General features: G+C 40.5%; 2 protein-coding genes across 8 annotated transcripts in view; both read right to left on the bottom strand.

Moving 5' to 3' along the window:
• Nucleotides 1-4,846: 4,846 nt before the first annotated feature.
• Nucleotides 4,847-12,026, bottom strand: slc66a1 (solute carrier family 66 member 1). Of its 4 annotated transcripts, none has more exons than XM_075475588.1 (8): nucleotides 11,918-12,026; nucleotides 10,364-10,560; nucleotides 10,147-10,276; nucleotides 9,366-9,453; nucleotides 8,748-8,893; nucleotides 8,548-8,640; nucleotides 6,794-6,979; nucleotides 4,847-5,446 (listed from the first exon to the last, which is right to left on the bottom strand). In XM_075475588.1, exons 2-8 carry the CDS (start codon nucleotides 10,552-10,554, stop codon nucleotides 5,357-5,359), a joined length of 924 nt encoding a protein of 307 aa, XP_075331703.1. In that variant the 5' UTR covers nucleotides 10,555-10,560; nucleotides 11,918-12,026; the 3' UTR covers nucleotides 4,847-5,356. The 4 variants fall into 4 exon arrangements, with proteins under 4 accessions (XP_075331703.1, XP_075331704.1, XP_075331701.1 ...); XM_075475589.1 differs by having other exon boundaries at nucleotides 10,364-10,557; nucleotides 11,918-12,025; XM_075475586.1 differs by lacking the exon at nucleotides 11,918-12,026 and adding an exon at nucleotides 11,200-11,284.
• A 6,513-nt stretch (nucleotides 12,027-18,539) lies between these two features.
• The window catches only part of trim33 (tripartite motif containing 33), a 28,858-nt gene continuing 22,663 nt past the window's right edge, over nucleotides 18,540-24,734 (bottom strand). For 2 of the 4 annotated variants that reach the window (XM_075476251.1, XM_075476249.1), the window contains 3 exons: nucleotides 23,765-23,917; nucleotides 22,178-22,228; nucleotides 18,540-19,255 (listed from right to left, as the gene is read on the bottom strand). In XM_075476251.1, the coding sequence (XP_075332366.1) occupies nucleotides 19,037-19,255; nucleotides 22,178-22,228; nucleotides 23,765-23,917 (423 nt within the window). In that variant the 3' untranslated portion in view covers nucleotides 18,540-19,036. The remainder of the gene's footprint in view (nucleotides 19,256-22,177; nucleotides 22,229-23,764; nucleotides 23,918-24,734) is intronic. The other 2 variants (XM_075476252.1, XM_075476250.1) reach the window with 1 other exon arrangement.

Consider the following 24,734-nt stretch of genomic DNA (forward strand, 5'->3'; position numbering starts at 1 on the left):
CTGGCTGTGACTTCATAGATCAGAAGACAGCAGGGATGATGGGGAAAGATGGTGACCTTAACCCTCATGGGCAGAGGCAGAGCGATTCAACACTCATTTTCTGTCTCTGTGTGCATGAGGAGGTTTGATTAGCAAAGAAAATAAACCATGAAAGGGTTTTTATAAGCATTTCATGGACTAAATACTGTTTTTGAAGTTTATGAAAGTTTTAATCTAGATTAACCTAATCCTATTCCTTGTATTTAACCATTTTACCGTACTTTAAATGTGTGCAGTGAACATATCTGCCTATGTTTGTCTTCTAGGCCTTGGGAGTGTGTTTACTCTGCCATTTGTTTACCACTGTTCTGTTTGCGCTGCAGTTAATATTGGACAGTAGTTAGATTTAAAGGGGTCTCAGGGACCTCTGCCTCCCCCACAGACAGTTAACAAGAGCGAAAGGAGTCGAGGCCTGAACCGCACGAAGACAGAGGATTGACCCCAACATGAGCCTGTAAATCTCTGAGCAAGGCCATTTGACATGCAGCATGCTTACTGAGGATAAATAGTGTCCTCCCACCCTCCTATCATTCCTTTCACTGGCTCATTCTGGGAACCAAGTCTGACTGGTGGATGGCAGAGGGTTAGAGGGAGGGCCAATCATGCTCACTGAAACTGGAGCTTTCACTGGTACGATCATGATCAATCTCAGTGAGAAATGAAACAGGAATGTAGTGTTAAACTACACGGTGTCTTTCCTTTGAAGAGTATGTCCAAAGGTCTAAAGTGGTACACACACACACACACACACACACACACAACGTGGTCACAGTGCAATGATAACACAACTTCAGGATAAGTTGAACATAAGAAAAATGAAAAACAAAAAGGGTTTCAGAATTGTTTTAGGTAAGTGTTGGAAAATTTCCTGCACGTAAAACGATCCAATGGAAATTCCAAACTTTTTTCATATATTTAAAGGGACAAAAAACGGATCCTCCGAAACAGTGAATAAAAGTAAGTACGCTCCTATATGAATCTGACAAATGGGACATGTTGTATTTAAAAGCCTCTGACATAAAAGCTCCAGTGCTCAGTGTGTGGTGTCTTTGTGCCAAAATCCAAGGCCGTGACAAAAAAGGTTGTGGATGCTGTTGATTATAGAGAGGGATTTAAAAAAGATTTCAAACATCTGTCAATTTATCTAGGAATGGTCACATCAATAAGTGGGAGAGCAGATTAACTGGTGTGTGCGTTTACTGTTCTGAGAAAGAACAGGAGAGCAAAACAAGAGTTTGTCAATGAACAAACAGGAAAGAATCCGAACAGACTTGCAATCACTGTGTTTAAAGATAACACGAGGCAGTCTGTGCAAAAAAACTGAAGTTCAAGTTGACATTTTGTAAGAATGAACCATTTAAAAAGCTTATTTTCCAATAAAAAGTGTTTGACTGTTCAATAAAAGAAAACAAATATTTTTCATGTTTTTTTTCTTTATTTTCACATAACTCAAGTTAATATTGTCATTCTGAGCTACAAAATTCACCCAGTACAACACATGAGCGTGTGGGCTAAATATCCCTATTATGTGCTGCCTCACTCCTCTCCTTCAGGGAACAGTTATGAGACAACAGTTCTTGTTGGACAGTTAAAGCACCTAGATTAATCTAAGTTTATTTTTCAGTTCAGTGGCTCCAAATGAAGACTCAAGCTACTCTGATAAGTTGTACTCAGGGATAATTGTTTTAACTGAATTCTAAAATCAGCATGGTAGACAAATATACTTACAATGACAGTATGTACATCCATTTGTTCAGCGGATAAAATGATTACCATATTAACTCGGTTCCACTGTGCAAACGTGCAAACATTTGCTGTCATTTGTTATCACCAAACACAAAGTAAACCAGAAAGTCAAGGGTCTCTAAAAGTTCTGCAGATATTTGGCCATGAAAAAGGAACCGTAGAGCTGACACTGAAGAAACAGTTAAATGCTCTGCTCGATTATGTAACAATTCATCACATTTATTTTCTACAAATGTCAGATAATCGGTGGAAGAGTCGGGGTATATCCTGTGGAAATATGAATGTTCCAACAGTGTCATTCTGCCCTGTAGATTGGGATGTTTCAGGAGAAAAGTGACAACTTTGACTTATCAGCGGCTCTCCTGTTCCCTGACTTATTAGTATTTTATAATCTGTGTAAAGATGGTGAAACATGAAAAGTGGCTGGATGAGAGATATTTCTCTGTAAAACAAAACAGAACAAAACCAAAAGCAGTGTCTCCCTAACAAATGTGGCAAAACAAGTCAAAATAATGATAAACCATCTGACTGTTTGTAACCTCTGAGGAAGAGAAGGAGATCATGGAGCAAGCTGCAATGTTCAGAGTGACTCCTCTAAATGATGGGGACAATATCTGAGACTGTGCAAATGTCGCCATGGATCTTCTGGAGGTGTCACGCTGTTGGACACATTTTTGAACAAAGGCCGAGCTACGAGGTCTTGTCCTGTGGGAGATGAGTGTCAAGAAGAGGAGAAGAAGAGGGGGAAGGACTTTGAGAGCACTCGCACTCCAGCCATGGTAAATTCAAAAGGCCTCTGAAACGTAATTGCAACAAGATTCCTGAATATGTGCCCACAAGAAAATCGATGTGAGAAGTCACACACCCTGGAAAGAGAGAAATCTGGCATGTCTACACACGTACTTAGTAAAGAATTTCTGCACAGATACCAACAGCGGGTGGTGTGTTCAAACTCTTAAACTCATTAGTCTCCAATCACTCACAGCACAAGCTCGGAGATAAATTCAGCAGTTCATAAATCCCATTTGGGACGTCTTCTCCATGTGGTCAGCTCCTGTCCTTATCAGACAGCTGCTGCCTGGTAGCTGCAGCTCGATAATGGCCTGTTCTGTTTACTGAACGTCGCAGGAAACCAACGCTCACAATAAAGTGGCCTCTGGATTTATTGAGTAAAGTCCATAGCCTGTCTCTGAATGAGCCTGATTTGGGGAGGAATGTAAACTGTCAAATGTAACTTAAAGCATTCGTTTGACACCATTTCCTCCATTCTTTCAAGAATACCGGTCTTTTGCATCAGATTTATGGCTCATTTTGTTCTCCAGTCCCTGGTTTTATTGATACTATTCATGCTTGATTTAATCAAATAGATTTAATTCCTTACAAAAAACAGTCGACCTTTATACGGCCTCTGATTAGTACATGTGACCTTAGTAAGTGGAAAAAAACTGCCCCATACAGAAAAATACACCAATAAAATGAGATGAACTCATTCATAGAAGTAAAAAGTAGAATGGTACAGGACAGCTATCCTGCAGCTGGTTTTATTCATTGTATAGCTTCCTCACCTTCACTGTTGTCTGTTTCTCTCCAGGCTTAAAGTCAAGTTACTATAAGCATCAAATCTTCAAACCCGTTCTTTTTGGAAGTCTGGTTTCACTTAGAGGCCGCGGACTCACCGGTGATGATTGGAGCTTTTTCTGCCGTGGAGTGTGTGTTCTGACGTCCCGTCTTTGTTCAACTTTCACTTGTTTTGTGCGATATTGACAGCAGCGTGGCCTCTGTTCTCCGTCTCTCTCTCTCTCACACACACACACATACACAAAGTAAACAAAACCTTTCACGTGAGATGTGCGCTTTAGTTAGACATGCAGGATCTTCTTTTTTTTTCCTGTAAATCTGAGCAAAGAAATGGCTATTTAAGAGAGGTTTAAGAAGTATTGAGACATTAAAAACAAACCTGGGAAACAAAACAGCTGGAAATATGTATGAAATTAGACATTTCTCTACAATTTTGTCACATGGGGCTAATTTGACACTAGGGATTTGAACTGGCAACCACTGAGACACAAAGGACCTCCTCCCCTTCCCCGATTGTAGGGACTGGAACCATCTCATTAAGAAATTCCCAGCATATAGTGTTTATAAACAGTCTCCTTTTCTCTGGTGATGGATGGATGCGCCCTATCGCTGGCTCTTCCTGCTGACTCCTCAACCCGCCTAACAATCTTTCTGCCACTGTTTCACAACCAAACACACACTTACTGAACCCTTGATATTTTCTGTTCTGACTTTACATCCTCGGTGGGTGGGCCCTTACTGTTTTCAGTGTGTGTGACTGCATTATGTTTAATAGTGAGAGAAATAACTGTGTTTGTGTGTGTGTGTGTGTGTGTAATGAGAGGACGTGGGGGAGAGGCCAGCGTGACTCTGTTAATGAAGAAAAACAACGTGCTTGTCAAGGCCTCCCAGGAGCGGGTCAAGCACAGCCACTGGGGGCTGATGTCAGTGAAGGCTAGGGGGTCACAGGCCAACATTAAGGCCAAGAGCAGACCTTGACCTCCACTGAGCTGACAGAAGTGGGGGGTGAAAAGAGTAACCCGTTGGAGAGGAAGCACTCCCAGAGTTTTTCCTTCTTAAAAGGAGAAGTTACATCAAAATGTAGAAATCATAACAAGGCAAAAAAAACTAACAGAGGTGGGATAATCAGAAATGACTCAAAGGAGACTTTACCCGGAATGAAAAGAACAGAGAAAATGTGTTCTTCGTTTGTTTAATCTTCACAGTACACTGACCAAATGAATACGTTTTACATTTCTCAGAGCACAAAAGCAACCTTTTGCCTTAAAAATGTGCAAAAAAGTGAAGATGAAAATGTAAACAAAGAAGGGAAAAATGTGTGTGAAGTCATTTTTATCACCAGTGCAATCAAAGCTGGTCGTGTATTTGAATTAAAAAAAAAATAAAAAATCAAATAACTACAAAATGAAAAGATAACTAACTTGCATATAAAATAAATTCTGAAAAAATTATTTTTGTTTTTTCATTTTTGGCACCAGGTACAACCATCAGTTGAACTAAACTAAATACAAACAATCACAGCATTTACATGTCTGAGAGCCCAGAAAACAAAAGATTCAAGCGACTATAGGAACTCTGCAACCCTGTAAATGAGATGAAACAGGGCCGCGTGCCGGCGTTCCCCACCAAGTGTTTGGAAACTTCAAAGCACCGTTAGAATTGTAAAGAAATCTCTCTGTGGTGTAGTTTCTGACATCTATACATGGTTTGACATTAATCTGATCAGGTTATGAGTAGCGACACCCTAAAACCTGAACTGTCCTTTTAAAAGTTGGAATCAAGTGTGCTAAAAGTCAGATAAACTTAAACGCAGCCCTTCATCCGTCACTGTATTTTGTAGATAAAAAAGAAAACATTGTAAACATTAAAAAGGGTGAATAATAAATAAAACTATAAAATCAAACTAAAGATTACAGTTTTTTTTAATGCAGACGTTCTGTTGGACATGTGATGCAGACTGGAAGGTCCCATCAGCATATTCCTGTGCGTTGGTTTAGCTCCCCATCAGAGGCGCCGTCTCGTCGCTTCCGATGTTCACGTGCCGAACCGTAGCCTTCCGGTAAATGAAGAATTGTATTGAGATCTGAACCTCGAAGTTAAAGGAAATTAAAGGAAATCCTGCAAAAGAGTGATTCAAAGGCAACAAGAGAATGGTTTTTTTTCGCTGACTGATCTTGCTTTGAAGATGCCGTTAAAGACCTGGATGCAATTGAATGACGATGTTGAATGTCTTGTGAGATTAGTGGTCACAGAATTTAAAGCTCAAGTTAGTGTTGTATTACAACAAAAAAAACCACAAAGTTAGAGCATAATGGGAAGTCTTATTTTATACCAAAACAGAGATACAGTTTGGACTTAAAAGAGTGTGTTGGAATGTGTTGGAATGAGAATTGATTCGAGTTGATCAGTGTGTGTTTGTGCCTTGGTACATACTTGTTGCCATGTCTTGATCTGTTTGGATGGTCTATCGTGTGTGTGTGTGTTTGTGTTTTGATTTTCATCTTAAAGCGTAAAAAAGTGAAAATTGACTGCCTGAAATTGACTGCCAACTGATTCCGAGTCGACCAATCTGACATCAGCAGATGGTAGAGTGAAAGTATCAGTGATCTCTGTGTAAATGGGTCTTTATTGACTTTTGTTTTATGTATTTCAGTAAAATAGATTATAGCGAAGGTGTCAAATTTAGTTGGAAATGTGATACAGACAACAGAAAGGCCGCTTGCTAAATGCAAGTGTTTGCATATGTGTGTGTGTTTCTACACACTCGGCCCTAACAGCTGCTGTGTTCTGTGTGTCAGTTTCGTTGCTATGGTGATGGTAAGAGCAACATTCCATCTGGCTTTAGCTGAAAATGGACTCAAACTGTCTCAAATCTCCTCATTTTAGGGAAAATCCGTACCTCCAATTGTCTCTTAGGCATTTTTGCTGAAATCCTGCTCTGAGTTTGTACTGATTTCAATCGAGCAGCTGGATGATAGTCCTGCGATTAAAGGACAAGATACAATGTAAAGCCGTAGCTCTAAATGTGTTAACTACACTTTGATTAAAACAAATAAATGAATAAGCTGAAAGGTAAAGATTGAAGTTGGGAAACGGTTTACTGAACTCAGTCCGAAAGCACTGCGTTTCTAAAGCTTGTTAATACAACACCTTGTGGTTTCACAGCCCTAACTTCATATTCAGCAGAAGGCAAATTGATACTTGAGTCTAGCAGCTTTGTGCTGGCCACAGACCAATTTCCCTGTATGCGTTTGGTCCTTCGATATTGATTAATGTGTCTACATAGACGCGCAGTCACAAGACCTGAACCTATCAGATGAACTGTACTCTCTTCCACCTCAGCCTTCCCTAAAATGTTGCATGTACATGTGATTACAGAGAGCTCTGAGGCCCTGCTGCAGCCGTCACGTTTTTCCCTTTTTAAGGATACGATGAGGTCCAAGGAGAGGGTGCCGAGGCTGCCGATGAGCCACGGAAGGTGATGAACCAGGTAACTCTTCTCACCCTGGCCCACGTCAGGGTTCTTCAGAAGGACACTCAGCCCATATGTAGTGTTTCCCAGGATGACAAGTGCAAATAGGAAGAAAGACACTCCCTCTGTGGACTTCCTAATGTACTGCAGGGAGAAATGAGACAACGGGAGGGGAGGTGAAGAAGACAAAAAAAAACGTTTTAAAAGGAATGGATTATGTTTCACACAGATGCCACGTACCACAAATGCATTTGGACTTGTATAAACAGCACCTTCAAGTTTGGATTACAGTGCTCAGCTTTCTGATAGCTACACTCAGTCTTGCTTATTTCCCTTTGATGCGCTTTCTGTTTTTCTATCTTCTCCAAACTTATGCAGAATTTGCTAGTAATGCCTTTTGGACATAACACATATACTAGATTATCAACTTCTGTGTGAGGACAGAGTGCGCACACCCTGCTGTTACACACAGAGGTACGTTGGTTGTCGAGTGGACAAGTGTTTCATGGGACTGAAGGAAATATAAGAATTCCTGAAATAATGCACCCACAACTCCGTACAAATGGCTGACTGATCTGCTTTCTATCAAAATACCACGTGGATTTCCTACAGTGAGATCAACTAGCGAATGCAGGGTCCTTAATCACACATCATGCAAAACAAAGATGCTCTTCATGCGTAAAATTAAGTTCAGAGAAGGAAAAATGTCAAACAGGGAGTAAGCACAGATTTACTCAGCATATAAACATGCTTTGTGAGGAAATTATCAGTAAGTCTGATTTTCCTGATGTTGACGTATCAAAGGAATCATGACGGCTGGACCTCTACGTTTCCAGCCTCAATAATTTGGCTTTGAAGAAGAACAAGCTCACATCCAATCAGATTCAGAGACACAGAAAAATGTTCTGTGAGAACGGATATCAGCAGGTTTGGACTCGTCAAAGAACACACTGTTGCTCTCAGACTGGCCACATATGCAGTTTCAGGATATTCTCCCATTCAGCACAATGTTCTTGTTGGAGAAAGCCTTTGTGACAGCAAAAACAAAAGCCAGTAACAGCCTTTCACAAACATGATATGATATCTCAACCCTGGACTGAGGTATCCAAGCTCAAGTTGGCGTGGGTTTGGCAGTCGGTTAGGGGCGGAGCTTTTTTGTAGTAGGGGGGCTGTTAGGGAAAAAAAAAAAGATCTGGAACCACTGAGATAAACCTTTTCTCAATCGCCGGCCCTGAAGTTAGCCCAAATGTTCACAAAGAAGATTTAATGGTGGATTTTCTCATACATCAAACGTGATTTGGAGACTTTCATTGACGAAGTCCAGTTCAAAGGCAAATGTACAAGGATTTATGTCAAAAAGTAGATCGTAAAAGAGAGTAAGATACACAAATAAATAATTTCAGGGAAAACGCAAAGAAAAAATAATAGAGATATAAATACAGGGAGAAAAGAACAAATATATAAATAAATCAATAATAAATTATCAAATCAGTTAATGAAACTAAAAAATTAAATGACAAAGTAAATAAATAGAGGTATTAAGACAAAGTTAATTGAAACTGAAATATCAAGATCAATCAAACTTATTGAGACATTTTGCATGCTCTTAGAATCACTTTTGATTATGGCATCTTCAGTCCTCCATACAGTAAATCAGAAAATCAATAAATAATTTACACATTTGTGGCAGAGACCCACTTTGTCATACTCACGTTAGTGTACATCTGTGGAAGTCTGGAGCAGAGGTAGAGGACTGACGACACTGACCCGATGGAGAAACCAATAATCTCTTTCGGGGTAAAAACCTGAAGTGACAGACACGAAGATGCAACATCACAACAGGAAAAACAACCAGGCATTAACTAGTTCACCCCCCCACAGACTGATAGCCTAATAAATACATAAGCCTCACCCTGACACCAGTGGTCGAGAGCAAGGAGCGACTTCTGAATCCAGAGGAAATCATTTCCGGCTGGGGTCCTACCCCCGGGAGATGGATGAGGTTTGTAGTGAGGCCCAGTATGCAGGATATACCCACCACATGCAAAACCCTTCTGCCTGTTGGAGAGACAACAACGGTCTCCAGCGTCAACACCAAGAAAAACGTCTCAACACATTCCCGCAGATGGGGTCAACGAGGTGTTCAAGGCGAGAGAACAAAGGCCACCGCATTATTAAGGCATGTGATGACAACTTTATGGAATGCGATCCAGGCGAGTGATGGCCCATTGTTCATCAGCAGTGATACGAGGAGCTCGTTCATCATGAAACTGAGTCAGAAAACCTGATCTAAAAATAAACGGTGCCTTAGTAGCAGTTGAATCGTTTAAGAATACGAGTATAGCATTAAAGTAGTGAATAAAAATGTTTTGGGTAGGTGTGCAACATTCAGAAAAGGTTTATACCCGCGTACGAGACCAAATGAGGCATGAGAAAGCCAGTAAGACAACGACGCTGATACAAAGGAAAGAGTTTGGTTTTTAAAGTGGAAGTTTGGAAAATTGAGTAAAAAAGCAAACAAAATACTCACTTTCAGCCATTCTGTTCTTGAGCTTGTAGTATGTGTACATGGCCAGCATCAACAGGTCGGCGAAAACATAATAAATGGCGGTATATGTCTAGATGACCAGGAGAAACACACAGTACAACATAGATTGTTGGAATGCTAAATAACTCTGTATAGAGACGTTTGATGACAATTTGAACGAACAATCAATCAGCTTAGTCATTGATCAGGACAAATAGAACACGTAGTCGTTAACAGCTGTGAAATGTGACACTTTCTTATCATAACAAATGATTGAAACCATGAATCAAAGCGCTGAAGCGTGCGAGTAGAAAGGGTGATTTTCCATTGAAGCCCTGATTAGAAGATTTAATCAATTTCCAGCAATAATTTAATCAATGATAAATGGAGCCTCACTACCATTATGGGAGGAATAGAGGTCTATCTAGTCTTATTTCAATTTATATAACTTTTTTTCAATCTAAAAGCTCTTCTAGTCAGCAGGTGGCACTTCTGAGCATTTTAAAGCTGGAGAATCACATTATTTTTCAATACAAATGGCTGGAAAGCTTCAATCTTTCAAGAAGCTTTATTTAGCCTTCACTAATCATGACATTACAAACATTTTTGTTTCTTTAATTGAAAGCGGTTTAAATCTTAAGATCTTATTTTCTTTCTTTTTTTTACATCCTCTAATGAGGAATGACTAGTGCTTTTGACATTTTTGCAGCTCAATGTGTAGCTCTAATAAGGATCACATGATACGACTTCACAATGAAGCAATCACCCCATCTTTACAAGTCACCTGAAGTGGAAGCTGGTCTGCCAAAAAGGAGCCGATTAGATTGCAGGAGTCACCTCCCAACCACAGCAGCAGAAACCAAATGGAGAGAGCCTGGTCCATGTTCCCCTTTCTGCATGAACTGTAGTACTGTCTGCAACCAGAGAGAACAGACAGAATCACACATGACATGCAAATGAAACAGCAAGTCTGCAAAGAGATAATGACATAAAACACTTACGGAAGTGAGGACACCATGAAACAGAGGATGGACAAGAGGCCGAGGTAGATGCTGGCCATGTCCCTCCCATCCTGGGCACATTCCCCGAGCCCTTCCCAAACCCATTTGGACCCATTAGGACACAAAGAGGATAAGTTTCCTGAAGTGGTCCATCCAAAGGCCCCCCTTGTGAGGACCCCGTCCATCTCCATGTTCTGCTGATAGAGAAAGACATACGTTTACAGTTTTTTGTTTTTTTTTAAAGTATCCTCATAGCGATCTGAGATATATAAAAACAAAAAGAGAGACTAAAATAAAACCTCAGTTCTGACTGAGAACTGAGAATTGAAATATGAATATTAATAATCAGTTAAATAATGAGTAAATACATCAACCATATGGTGCAGACGGGTAGTTTACTTGACGCCATCACAGACTCAAAAACAGCCATATGAATATGATAATAAACGTCACATGTGGGTCAGAAATAGCGAAATAACTCGAATTAAAGGTAATGTTGCCGCGACGCGTTGAAAAGTTGTTAAACACCTAAAACCCAAAACAGGCTGTTTGGATGCTGGCTCTGCTGTTACTCAGTTAAATGGACACACGCAGTGACGGTTAAATGAATATGTTACAATTACATTTGTACGTCGGATAACGCTGCGAAATAATAGCTGTAAAGAACAAAAAATACAATAATTGGAAAGCAGAAAATACATCATACTTGTTAGCTACTTAGCTGGCATCAACTGCCGACTAACATATTCCAGCGTCTCATCCGCGAGCTTTAGACCGAAAAAAAACACCTCCAATGTACCACAAAGAAAATGAATAACACATCATATTTATCTTGCCTGTGTGGCCGATGACATGCCAACGGAGTCCTGAGCAGAACAACAACCTCTTCAAGACTGAGGACATAACAAGGAAACAGGCAACAAAAACAGTACAACGAGTGCCTGGGAGCTGATTGGTCAGCTCTGTAAAAACGTCACCACAGGCGTCGTCATGTGACTCGCGGCACCTGACGTAAGTTCCAAAACAACGAGCCACGCTAGCCTTCAAAATACGAGTTTTATTCGGCTCTGGACCCATAAAGTGTACATTTTACTTGTTTAATAACGATTATCCGTGAGTTACATCCCTCCAACCCGCAGTACAAGGTCATCAGATTGGGATTTTAAATTATTTATTAACAGTATATCAGTGCAAATCCTTCCACGTTCGTGACCGATCAAGTGTTGTAGATTTCAGGTTGAGATACGAACTAATGCTTTCATTTTTTTTTTTTTCATGAAGAGGGACCCACATTTCACATACCCTTATCACATATCAGCAAGTCTTGTTAAACTGTATTATTCGTCCCCGCATGGTAATTCAGTAATTAGCCTTGAGCCGTCGAGTCCCGTGGCCCCCTACATACTTTAAACTTCGCATTTTAGTATGCAGCCGTGAAAAATAATGCACTTGCATTATCAGGTTCATAAAATGTAATCCCTCAACTTGAACTTCCTTCAACATTCACGTACTGTCATTTTCTTTTTTATTAAATATGAGAACATGGGAACTTACCGGAGAAAGACGCTGACATCCGACGTCAGACGCTGAGTCAGCAGGAAAGTTTCCGCTTGCTATTTTCTAAATTTCTAAGAAGATGCAAAGTGTCAGCTGACACGCCGTCAGATTGACGACTCAGCACCTAACTTCACCGATGTCAGCTCCTGCGGAGACTTTATGTTCCGGTCTGCTGTAGGTTTCCTCAAGCATCACGTGCCTTTCGTGGATAAGCGCTTTTATTAAATGTTAACGCAAAAGCTGAGCTGGACATTTTTTTTTTTTTTAGTACAAGCTTGTGCTCACGGAACCTGGAGCCGCTCAAATTTCCCTTAAAGCGGCACCTGAGATTTTGACCAATAGGTTTTTTCAGACCTGATTATGTAGCCGAGACAGATTCACTGATTTGTGTATTATTAAGCTGTTTTTTTTTCCTTTTATTCTGTAACAACCCCTGGCAAAAATGATGGGATCACCAGTCCTAATAGGTGTTAATGGACCTTTTTAATTGATTTTAATTAAAAAATAATAATAAAATAGGTATCTGAATCACAGATATGACATAAAACTGTCTCATCTAAATTGAGGAATCTACGGAGCCCTTAAAATGACATATGAGAGTAAAATAAAACCCAAGGTTTTCTTGTGCGCACCTGAAACTTTTCTGGTGGGAACGTGAAACTTTCTCGTGCGCACCCGAAACTTTCTGGTGGGAACGTGAAACTTAAAGAATTAGGCCCAGGATACTTACTCTTACGTACCGAGCCCTTAAAATGACATGGCAGAGTAAAATAAAACCCAAGGGTTTCTCGTGCCCACCAGAAAAGTTTTGCGTGGGCACTAGAAAGTTTCTCGTGCGCACGAGAAACTTTCACTTTATTGTAAAACAGTGTCGGTTAGGCAGCAGGACGGGCAAAGAATCGTCATGTAGGTCAGCCGCGGCTATTCAGAGACAACACGGGAAGCCGGACAGCCTCTCCCATTATCTGGCGAAATTGCTACATCTTCAATGTTAAATTGACGATAAAACAGTTATTCACAAAACACAAGATATGCCCAATACTGCATTTACTTTCATAACTACAACATGTTGTCCTGTAGCTTAATGAAGTGATTTGTTCTGAAATCGCCGCCGTTCATTGAGGAAATCATGTTATGAAGCCGCCACTTAACAGCCAGGCTTCCGAGGCTGCTCGGTGTCTCTGGGGGAAAATTAGACGTGGGCGTGTCAATATGAGGGGCTGTGTCGTGATGATTGGAGTTAGTGTTTGTCCATCAGATCTTGTGGCAGCTGAATTTTTAAGCGGGGAGAAGCACGCTGGAACTGCAGTCCCAAAGCGGATACGAAAGAGACTGTTTGTCTGTGAAAGTGCTGTCGGAGTTTCACTCATTTCCCATCGTTTCCATTTCCATCCTTTACACATATACACTTTTGTAAATATTACACTGTAAATAAGAAACACATCCTTGTTGTTTAGAAGTTTTGTCAATCATATTCCTGTTGTGCATTTGTTTGTCGTGTTAGCTAGTTTTGTCACAATGGCGTAATATGGGCTTCCCCTGTTTTAAAAGTCAGCAGCCGCCACTGATGTAGGTCTAATGTCAGACGCAGGTCAACTTTCTGCGGATATCAAACCGCGTAAGAGTAAGTATCCTGGGCCTAATTCTTTAAGTTTCACGTTCCCACCAGAAAAGTTTCAGGTGCGCACGAGAAGGTGCGAACGAGAAAGTTTCAGGTGCGAACGAGAAAGTTTTGCGTGCGCACGAGAAAACCTTGGGTTTTATTTTACTCTCATGTCATTTTAAGGGCTCCGTAGACCTACATCAGTGGCGGCTGCTGACTTTTAAAACAGGGGAAGCCCATTTAACGCCATTGTGACAAAACTACTAGCTAACACGACAAACAAATGCACAACAGGAATATGATTGACAAAACTTCTAAACAACAAGGATGTGTTTCTTATTTACAGTGTAATATTTACAAAAGTGTATATGTGTAAAGGATGGAAATGGAAACGATGGGAAATGAGTGAAACTCCGACAGCACTTTCACAGACAACCAGTCTCTTTCGTATCCGCTTTGGGACTGCAGTTCCAGCGTGCTTCTCCCCACTTTACTCTCTTTATGTATATGTGATATTATTGTGGTCATTAACTCGTGTTTCCCTGTTCCAACAGATATCCTTTGAATGGTGTTACAGTGCCGCCGCAGCCGCGGCCCCCTCCCCCCCTTTCTGTCTTCTCAAACCCCAGCTGGTCGAGGCGGATGGCCACCCTTCCTGAGTCTGGTTCTGCCAGAGGTTTCTTCCTGTTAAAAGGGAGTCGTTTCTCTCCACAGTCGCCTCAGGCACGCCGCTCAGGCCGGGAGATTGGACCGAAAAACAAAACGTTTTCAGTGCAATCTGTTGGTTTTCTTAGCTAGGAAATTGTTTTTGAATTGGCTCTATATGAACGAATTTGATTATTTTATGAATTATTATTATTATTAATTAATTGAATTCCAATTGGCTTGAATTGGACTTACTATCTAAGTGCCTTGAGATGACATTTGTTGTATTTGGCGCTATATAAATAAAATGAATTGAATTGAATTAAAAATTCAGCTGCCACAAGATCTGATGGACAAACACTAACTCCAATCATCACGACACAGCCCCTCATATTGACACGCCCACGTCTAATCTACCCCCAGAGACGCCGAGCAGCCTCGGAAGCCTGGCTGTTAAGTGGCGGCTTCATAACATGATTTCCTCAGTGAACGGCGGCGATTTCGTGCGCACGAGAAACTTTCTAGTACCCACCCAAAACTTTTCTGGTGGGCACGACAAACCCTTGGGTTTTATTTTACTCTGCCATGTCATTTTAAGGTCTCGGTAGATTTGTGTATTATTAAGCTGTTTTTTTTTTCTTTTATTCTGTAACAACCCTTGGCAAAAATGATTGGATCACCAGTCCTAATAGGTGTTAATGGACCTTTTTAATTGATTTTAATTAAAAAATAATAATAAAATAGGTATCTGAATCACAGATATGACATAAAACTGTCTCATCTAAATTGAGGAATCTGAGTTTGTAAAAAATTCCTTTAAAAAATTTGAATAAAATAGCTGCATTTTTTTTTTTTAAATATTCAGTTCAAGCAGACGGGGAAAGAGGAAACAGTCACGAGGAAAAATAAAATATGGAATCCCCTTATTTGCACTTCTCAAACAAATGTTTGCACAAGATTTGATAAGACCGTAACAAGCTGTTGGACGTCAGAGGAAACAATGAGAGGATTATGAACTTCCTTCTTGAAGGTTCTTCAACTCCCGAGTGCGGTAAGAGATGTTAGTTATTCAAAGAGAGCTGCGTCTAAAATTTGGAGCAAGTACAAACAAGCTGGGAATGTTGAAACATATCCAAAAACAATATGGCCGAAAAAAGGTGTGAATGTTTCTGACCGAAGTTGAAGGAAACGTAAACCGTCTCCAACACTTAAAGCTGCAGTCTGCAACTCTTTTTCAAGCATAATGCCTGGAACTGTCCGGGGATTCTGAAAGTAGTACATTAAATACCCCAATACAAAAAAAAATTAGTTCTCTAGGTCCCCTATATGTCCCGCTAGGTCCCTCCAAAGCCAGCAGGTTTGTTTACAAAATTGCAGACCGGACCGGTAAAAGGTAACCAATCAGGTTTACGAGCTGGGCTCTGCTGCCTGTCAATCACCGATTGTGCACGCGCGATACAAGGTAGGCTCGTCCCCACGCTTATTTATCTGGACTATTGAACTTCATTACGGGCTAGTCTACTTACTGTGTCTTCCATGATCGCAAATGACAGGTGAGTTGATGAATGAGGAGTCGTGTAAGCGCATCTGGCGTGCACGTCTACGTGCACGAGTTCTCATGTGTTTTGATGGGGCGGGACAGGAAGTTGAATAACTTTTTATTTTTCGGTTAAAAAATAAGCATTTCTTGCATTTTGCGACTACGGAGGTCACCGTTTTCAACTTCAAGCGTTCTGATAGATCATGTAAACTCTTAAAATGCCAAAAATTAGGACTTTACGTATGACAACAACAAATCCTGCAGACTGCAGCTTTAAACCGAAGAAAAAAAGGTCACAATGGAATAAAGAGAAGCAGTGATGGATGTTCAGAAATAATCACGCATCTGTATCAAACAAAGAGATTATGCTGGAACCTTAGTGTGGTTCAGGTCCAATGAAACGTATAAAGAAGACTGAATGAAAACAAACAGATTTACACAATCACTGACAATGTTTTGTTTTTTTCTCATTCCATGAGTCAAAAGGAGGTTTGGTGATGCTGAGATAATTTAAGGACGATTCACTTACCACAAAGCAAACGTTTTGGCAGGAAATATATATATCAACTCAATGACGTGACCAGGAAAACAGTCCTGATCTCAATCAGCTTGTCGCAGACACGACGCAGTTATTTTTGATTTATGCCTTGCAGCGCTGTCTGCGCTATGTTAATCCCACGCCACAACGCAAGAGGGACAACCACGAACAAGCTAGACAATTACAATTTTGGGGAGGTGCACCAGAGTGTCTGCGTTAACTGCGACACACACGCAGACGACCTGGTTTCCGAGTATAAATCAGGCTTTACACGTTGTCTCCTTTGTCTGCGGCGCTCTGCTTTCCTTCCTTCATGAAACCAAGAAGTATCGCCTGCGCTCCTTCCTTCGTCTCCTGACTCTCTCTGTGAGCTCTTCCAGCCTCCATGTTAGACGCCTGATGTGATCGTCCATGATTAATATCACCATCATGCAGACCATGAACACGGTGGCCTCCCCGCTCTCCATATTAGCTTCTTTGTGATGTTTTTTTCTCTCCTTACTTTTCGCGAGTTTTGTTTTGTTGTTGAATGTGGCGCTAAAGTAAAGCCTGAAGCCTGATTTATGCTTCAAGCGCAAAGCCTCTGACGCTCGGACGCAGAGCCTCTGCGAACGTCAAAATCTTGACCACTCCCCCACGCAGAGGCTCTGCGCGCGTCGTCGTGCACCTCAGAAAAATCCTGACTACACGTCGGACGGACGCAGACCACCAACGGAAGTGTGCAGACAAAAGCGGCTGTGATTGGTCCTCGGTGTGCCTTTCCGGTTGTCTGTGTGGCTTCCACCTTTGTATTTTCGCCAACTCCAAAAAAAAAAGCTGTTCTTCTTCGATGTCGAGCAACTCCAAATCCATATCTTGCATACACTTTTTCTTTTTTGTAAAAACAAACACTTCCGCCAGCGCCGCCGAAGTTCTCGTCACCACCCACCGAAATTCTCGCGAGGGGAAACTGCTGTGCGTCCCGAGAAATTCCAGACCGAGGTTGCAGAACCATAACATGAAAAGTGGTTCGCGACCAGAGCAAAGCAACACGTCAAGACGATAGACGCAGAAGTATAATCCGCCCTTGATGCTTCAGGCGCAAAGCCCCTGACGCTCGGACGCAGAGCCTCTGCGAGCGTCAAAATCTTGACCACTCCCCCACGCAGAGGCTCTGCGCGCGTCGTCGTGCACCTCAGAAAAATCCTGACTACACGTCGGACGGACGCAGACCCAACGGAAGTGCGCAGACAAAAGCGGCTGTGATTGGTCCTCGGTGTGCCTTTCCGGTTGTCTGTGTGGCTTCCTGCTTTGCATTTTCGCCAACTCCAATAAAAAAAGCTGTTCTTCTCGATGTCGAGCAACTCCAAATCCATATCTTGCATACACTTTTTCTTTTTTGTAAAAATAAACACTTCCGCCAGCGCCGCCGAAGTTCTCGTCACCGCCCACCGAAATTCTCGCGAGGGGAAACTGCTGTGCGTCCCGAGAAATTCCAGACCGAGGTTGCAGAACCATAACATGAAAAGTGGTTTGCGACCAGAGCAAAGCAACACGTCAAGACGATAGACGCAGACGGCTGCGCCGCATCATGTGCGAATGCAAACTGAAACAGTTCCGCTGGGGAAGGGCAGTTATCAGAACGACATTTGAGGAGGCTCTGTCCGAAAGCGGATATTAATGAAGAATTCCGTTGGTCAGTGAAGTCCTCTGACGATTCAAGCCATCATAACTTGTTTTTTTTTGTTTGTTTTTTGCTTGGTTCAATATTCCATTATCTTTCCATCCATTTATTCCCCTCTACTTAGTCTGAGAAAAAAAGCAAAACATTGCAACAATATAATTTTTGTTTGTTTGGTACACTTTACAGAGCTGTTAAATGAAACGGCTTTGGTTCATATCTGCGATTTGTTTTAGATGCACAAACATCCTCCCGGATCGGCGATCCCATCCTTTTTGGGTTGTCGCAGCACACATCAGCCATAGTACCTCTTTACAAGTTAAAGTGTGAAACAACAGATGTGTTGTTGCTACACAACGGTAGCAGAGTCCCATGTAACAGCGTAGCACATTTTCACTGCACTCTGATAACATTAACATCTGTTTTTCATGCTGTGCACTTGAAATGTCTGAATTCTCCACACTGGATAATTCTACATCACATTTTAATGTATTTGTTCTAGTAAATATATTTTAAACCAGAATTATCCTTACGGTTAGATAACATCAGTGAGACCTTTCTTTGTACTTAATATACTTTGGGTGAACTCAGGTAAGCTCAAACTGACTCCACGTACACATTTACTTTGAGAGATTTCAAGTACAGGTTTTTATTTATGACGCACCAAAACATCTATACTGTAGGAATACCTTCAGAGGGTTAGACTCTTATTTATATATCATTTCCACAAATTCATACAAATACTTGGTAGGCTCAAAGTATAGATATAAGGGTAAAGGGGGTTTAAATGTTTTATAAATCAATTGTCACAACAAATCTACAAATGTAAATGGATGATAGAAAACAAAGAACCAGTCGCTAACTACTGCAAATCAAGTTCTACTTCAAAATCTGTACAAGCAAGTTGAATGTCCATGAAATACAGAGGGAATGCAGCTCTTCCTTCAGTCCTCAGGAGTCCTTCAGAGAAGCAGTATTGTTGACCGTAATTCTTCCAAAGGCAACAATGCGCTTCACCTGTTTGTATAGAAAACCTTGTCCTTTTCGTTTGTCGCTTCCAAAAGAAACGAGAAGTGTGGGACGAGAGGAAGACAGTTTCTCACTTCTCTGGTTTCTTTTGAGGTCGATTCTTACTTGATGTGAAGAACTTTCTCATCCGTTTTCAACCGTTTGCGCCGGGGCTGTACGAAGTCATCATCAGAGTCGTCTGTCTCATTCTCGTTTTCCTGCTCATCCGGAGTCTCGGATTCCGGCGTTTCAGGGAAGGTTTGGCCTGGGAACATCTCCTGCAACTTCTCCTCAAAGTAAAGGCTCACTGCTTTGCCGGATATCGCCATCTCTGATCCCGCCTGCCAGAGGAGGAAGAGGAGGAAGAGGTCGAAGAACAAGGTGAGGAAGAAGGTGTGAGTGTACCATTGAGTGGGAAAAATGAATGGGTTGAGGCAGGGAGGAGGAAGAGGAGAATGAGGAGACAAATTAGATTTGGTTAAGACTCCAGGTGGCAGAGCGGCCCCAGCTCAACTTTGCTGTACAGAGCAGGGATATCCTGCCTATCTGTCCCACTGTGGCTCCATGAAGCATTTCCACAATTCACTTAAGTGTCAATGAGACTGTTTAAATACTTCCCAAATTTCACTAGCTGATGACTCAAATAGTAGAGTGAAAAAAAACATGTCAGTATTTTTAAAAGGTTGATAAATAACTTTAATGTCAACTTGAACATTAGGCCATTTTAAATACCGCTGACACATAAAAAGCTATTCTGCCTGTTAGGGAGAGAAAAGTCTAAACGCCAAACCAGAATTCATCAAACCACCTGCGGCTCTTGAGGATTTGGGATTGACATCCCTGATTCATTCTGCTTCTTTTACTGCCACTTAAAAAACAAAACAAAGAACAACAGCAACAAAAAACATCAAGCCCACGTCTGAAAACACTCAACAAACTTGGAATTCTTAATTTCAGAAATATTAAAGCATCAAAATAACATCTAAAATAAAGCCCGTTTGCTTCTAAATTCTGATCTTTAAAATGCTGTGCGATGAGGGGCTGTGTTCGGCTTTCCTACTGAACTAATCCATACAACTAAGAGAGGGTTGAAATGTGGTTGCTCAAATGTAAGAAGTGAAGCACACCTTGAGATAAGTTGTGACAGTTGGCAGGGCTAATTCCCCCCATTCAGATGCCATTAAAACACAGCAGAAGAAAGGGGCACGACAAGATGGAAATGTTCACATTGCTCCAGTCTGACCTTAAACTGTGGAAAACAACGTGGAGACGGTGAGAAATGTATTTGTTAGTTTAATCAGGCTGTTTCATTTCAATTTGAAAAGAAATTAGGCGACTGTGATCAGGCGGTAAATCGTATGTACATCCTTCTTTGACAGATTAACATTATTTGCATGTTTGATATTTCACCTACTCCTAATATCACATTTGACCCATTTGTAAATACAGAACATGATCTCAAACTCTCCTTTTCAGTCCTGATGAACATATAAGGAAAACAATTCCCTCATATCTTTAAAGGGCCTCAGAGTAACTACATGTAGGAGCGTTCATCTTGCTTCATGCATGAAAGAGTGAAGATGCAAATCAGCCCGTCCTCCGTGTCCACTGCTGACCTGGCTGCAGCTGCTCGCCCTCGACTGCTAAAAAAAATCTTCACTCTCGAGTGTTGCTACTGTTAAATAAACATTGTTTCACTCTTAAAGTTGGTTAGTTACTTAGGTTTGTTACATATGAAAGCTTAGTTCTTTGAGTTTTTATTTTTGAGATGTTGGTACATTTCTAAGATGAATAAGTCACACACGCATATTAAATATGTGGATGGATGTAGACGTAATAAGTAGATAGAAAAAAAAAAAATAAAAAAAAAGGATTTAAATTGAGGGAGTCTTTATCACAGCAATATAAAAAGCCAGGCCAAAACAAGTAGATATAACTCACATAGATATAACTAAGCAAACAGGTTAAAGCCTCTAAGCTGGCAGCATGTTATTTACACCAAATTGATGCAGTGAGTACATCCTGCAGTCATGGAAAAGATGTTACTCCGTTTCAGAAGGATCGCGTTAAAGGTCTACATCAAGCAAACAAAACCACTAAAGAGACTGCTGAAACTACTAAAGTGGGTTAAGAACTGTCCAACGTACTAACAAAGCCTGTAAGGCTGTTGGTGAATCACAACGAAAAAGCTCACTGCAATGTGTAATAGTCAAACTAAGATCATTTCAACACGCTCAAAGTGAAGAGAACTTAAGGTATTGCGACTAAACAGCTTAAAGATGGTGGGAAAAAAAGGCTTCAATTTCCTGGAGAGCTTAAGGATTTGGCTCTGGAGGAGGGTAAATCAGGATTCAGACCACATTGCCTCATCCGTTGCTCCTGAGTGACAGGTGCATCAGGGTAAAAAGAACAGCAGATGAAATGCAGGACACATTATGCCTCGTACCAACTGTATAAATCTGTGGGGAGCAGCGTTATGATCTGGGGATGATTCAGTTGGTCAGCTCTAGGTTCGGTCAGCAGGCTACCTGGATGACCAGGTTTTTCCATCAACTGATTCTTTTCTTCACTGAAGGCACAGAGAGTGGTTCAGGGAACATGAGACTCATGTTCACACATGGATTGGCCACGTCAGAGTCCAGACCAGAGACCAGAATCTTTGGGAGAAGACTACGCAGCAGTTCGACATCTAACCGAACATCAATACAAGATCTTTTTTTAAAAAAGGACACGTTTCAACTCTGGATGGGTCTGATGTTGCAGCATTGCATAAGCTAATAGAAACAGTGCCCTGGATACTGTGTGCCACAATAGAAGCTAAAAGTGTTCCAATAAAATACTAGTGCTACTTTCTTTTTGGCCAGGCAGTGTATTTTCAGCCTGCTGTGGAATAGCACACCATGACAGAGTCAGACAGTCTCAGATTGTCTCGTATTCCATATAAAAACAAATGTCGGCGAAGCAGATAATGTAGATGTTTGGAGGTAAAAATTCACGAAAGTGAGAGCAAAACAAATGTAATTCAGAGGACCAGAATTAATGGTTCTCACAGCCTCTCAGAAACCTTGTCATCCACCTAACTTAAAATCACAGGTGGCGTGAGCCGCAATCCATGTCCACTGTTTTAAAACGGTATAAATCATTTAAAACTCTATTACTGCCAATGTTTGCTACTCGTGCTCTATTTTAAGAAGTGTAAAAACATTTCTTGGAGCCTCAGTGGGATGGGACAAGACACCTATGCTCTTTTTGAAACGGCTTACCTGCGTATTAATCTCTTTCTCCTCATCATAAACCTGGATTATTCGAGACATCTAAAAAGGGGCAATAACATTATAACAAAGACAGTGAAGCAGAAGGGGGGAGAGAAGAGTTCACAGCACAGGCAGGTTAGATAATAACAGATGTAAGAAATCTGTTTTTTTTTTGTTTGTTGTTTTTTTTACTGTGCTAAAATATGAGGTGTGAATCACCAAGTCAGTAATGCAGAAATTAACAGCAAGTTAAGTCACAGAGGCTAATTTTTTTTTTCAATTTCCCATTCAATACACACAGAGACAGGCTTTAAAGTAACATTTCCTTTCTGTTTTACATGATGCAACCTCCTACAATGCTACAACTTTTCAGAATGCCATTTGTGAAAATAAGTTCTAAAGTATATGTTGTCTTTAGGAAGAACACTATTGCAGGACTGACTCAATTAAGTTGCTGTAGTTAATAGTATTTTATTTTAAATGTGAACATTTTTAAGGGGTTAAAAGAAGACATGCATTCTTCGTCGGAGAGCTGTATTTTGTAGGCGTTATTTTACCAAAACTTTGTAAAGTGGAATATTTTGTGTATTTTGTGTGGATTATATTACGTGTAGAAGTATGTTATTCACAATGTATGCTTACCTAAGAAAAGGTTAAGTTTTCTTACACCACATTAAAGTTACCTTTACAAATTTAGCTGACACTTTAGCACACACAAAGAAAAAACTAAAAAGGAATAAATAACCACCCAACCACTCAAATTACCGGTATTTGTTACATTTTACCAATTCATTTAACGGAGTCCTCCACTTATATTACAGAGATGCCCTGCTAAAATGTTTATTACTATATTCTAGTAAATGATTCTAACAAAATTCGCAAAAGTTTTCTCAATCGTTACAATGTTGTTTAGATAAGAGAACTTTACTTGCTGTTAATTTTGGTTACATTAAAATATAGGTATAGTGAGGCTGTCTGGCAAGGCTCAGATCCCTCAAAATCTGCTGTTAGACAAAAGAAATATCATCTGTGGGCAGTCTGAGTTACAGGTAGTTTGAGCTTCTTAAAAAAAAAAAAAGGAGTGTCCTGAATGATTTTGGAAGGAATAATACATGATCACACAGTCTACTTTGTGGATCTATGTATGCAACTGTGTTCCAGTCAAGACAGACGGTACATGATATCACGAGCAATGTAATCCACAGTAGCACCTCAAAGTCAGGAGACAGCAAAACAAATGCATCCATCAGAATTAAAATTACATTTTTTTTTCCCCTATAAAAAATATACGTTATTTATGATTGATAAGATGTTCACGTTCATTGATCAAAACACAAATGTGTAGTGTTGAGATGCAGACAATGTTAATGGGGTGCAGACAGTGTTCCTGCAGCCAGTGTGAAGTGGAAACAGTGAAACCTAAACACTCCCTCCTCTCCAACCATGTTAGTCGCTGCACAAAACTGCAAGCACAGAGTTTTCATTTAGCCTTGTGGCACTTAAAACTTCAAAATATGTTGGTGTAATCCGTGTTTGCATGCACACTCACAAGCCAGATGCCATTCCCCAAAGCAGGCTGAAACTCATGCTGCTCACCTCATTGTACTTTGCACAGTTTTTGAAGATAAGGCGCATATCGGACACAAAGTCTTGGATGGACTTGTAGTACTGAGAGCTTCGTAACTGCAGCTTCTTCTTCGCTCTCTTCAAGTCCATGGGCTGTTTAATGATCTTGTAGTAGTTGGGTACCTAAGTTAAATGAAAGTGGGTCAGATGACAGCTTTAATTATTTCAGATGAAAGTGTTTGTATTTGCCTTAAAAGTGTAGAACCGATGTTTAGGTTTTGGAAGCTTTAGAAATGGTACAATGACACCGTACAAATGAGGGCATGAATTACTTATACACCATTAATAATTGCTTTTATTTCATCCCTTTATCAGGAAAACAATCCATATGGTTTTTAATGCTCTTGAAAAATGTCAAATTAAGTGGCAGATTTTTTTTTATATCAATAAGCAGAGCCTCAGCAAACTTGATGAGAAATGATTTGGCCATAAAACACACAATTTACTAAGATCCCTGAAGAGGAATCCCTTTCTTTAATATAAAAACAGTAGTTTGGTATTTCTGCAGGCTAAACTGTTCATAACAACAACAAAAAAAAAAGTTACCAGTGATGCTAAGATGGAATAAATATTAATGTTCTGAGTTATATGTCGACTTCAGTTACTTTGTTGTCACAGTGTCACTTTCAATGAGCTGTAGACACACTCTGACACTCGTCAGATATTTGTTTAAGCTCAGTTGTGTTTTTTCCTCTTTCCAATAATTCATTTTTGAATAATTACACCCGCTGATTCCACATGATTAATTTGCACGTCCCAACTCAAGTCACAGGTGTGAATGCTCATTTCTTTTGAAAAATAGACAATAGTTAAAAGGCTCGAGCTAAACGACATCGACAGTTCGCTGCTAACCGAACAGACGGGTAAATGTGTTGTGACTGTAAGAGAGGCTCTCTGGAGGTTAAAATATCTATAAAGATATAAATTACATTTTCAGGTA

Source organism: Odontesthes bonariensis, chromosome 10, assembly GCF_027942865.1.
Source record: "Odontesthes bonariensis isolate fOdoBon6 chromosome 10, fOdoBon6.hap1, whole genome shotgun sequence".
NCBI classification, from domain to species: domain Eukaryota; kingdom Metazoa; phylum Chordata; class Actinopteri; order Atheriniformes; family Atherinopsidae; genus Odontesthes; species Odontesthes bonariensis.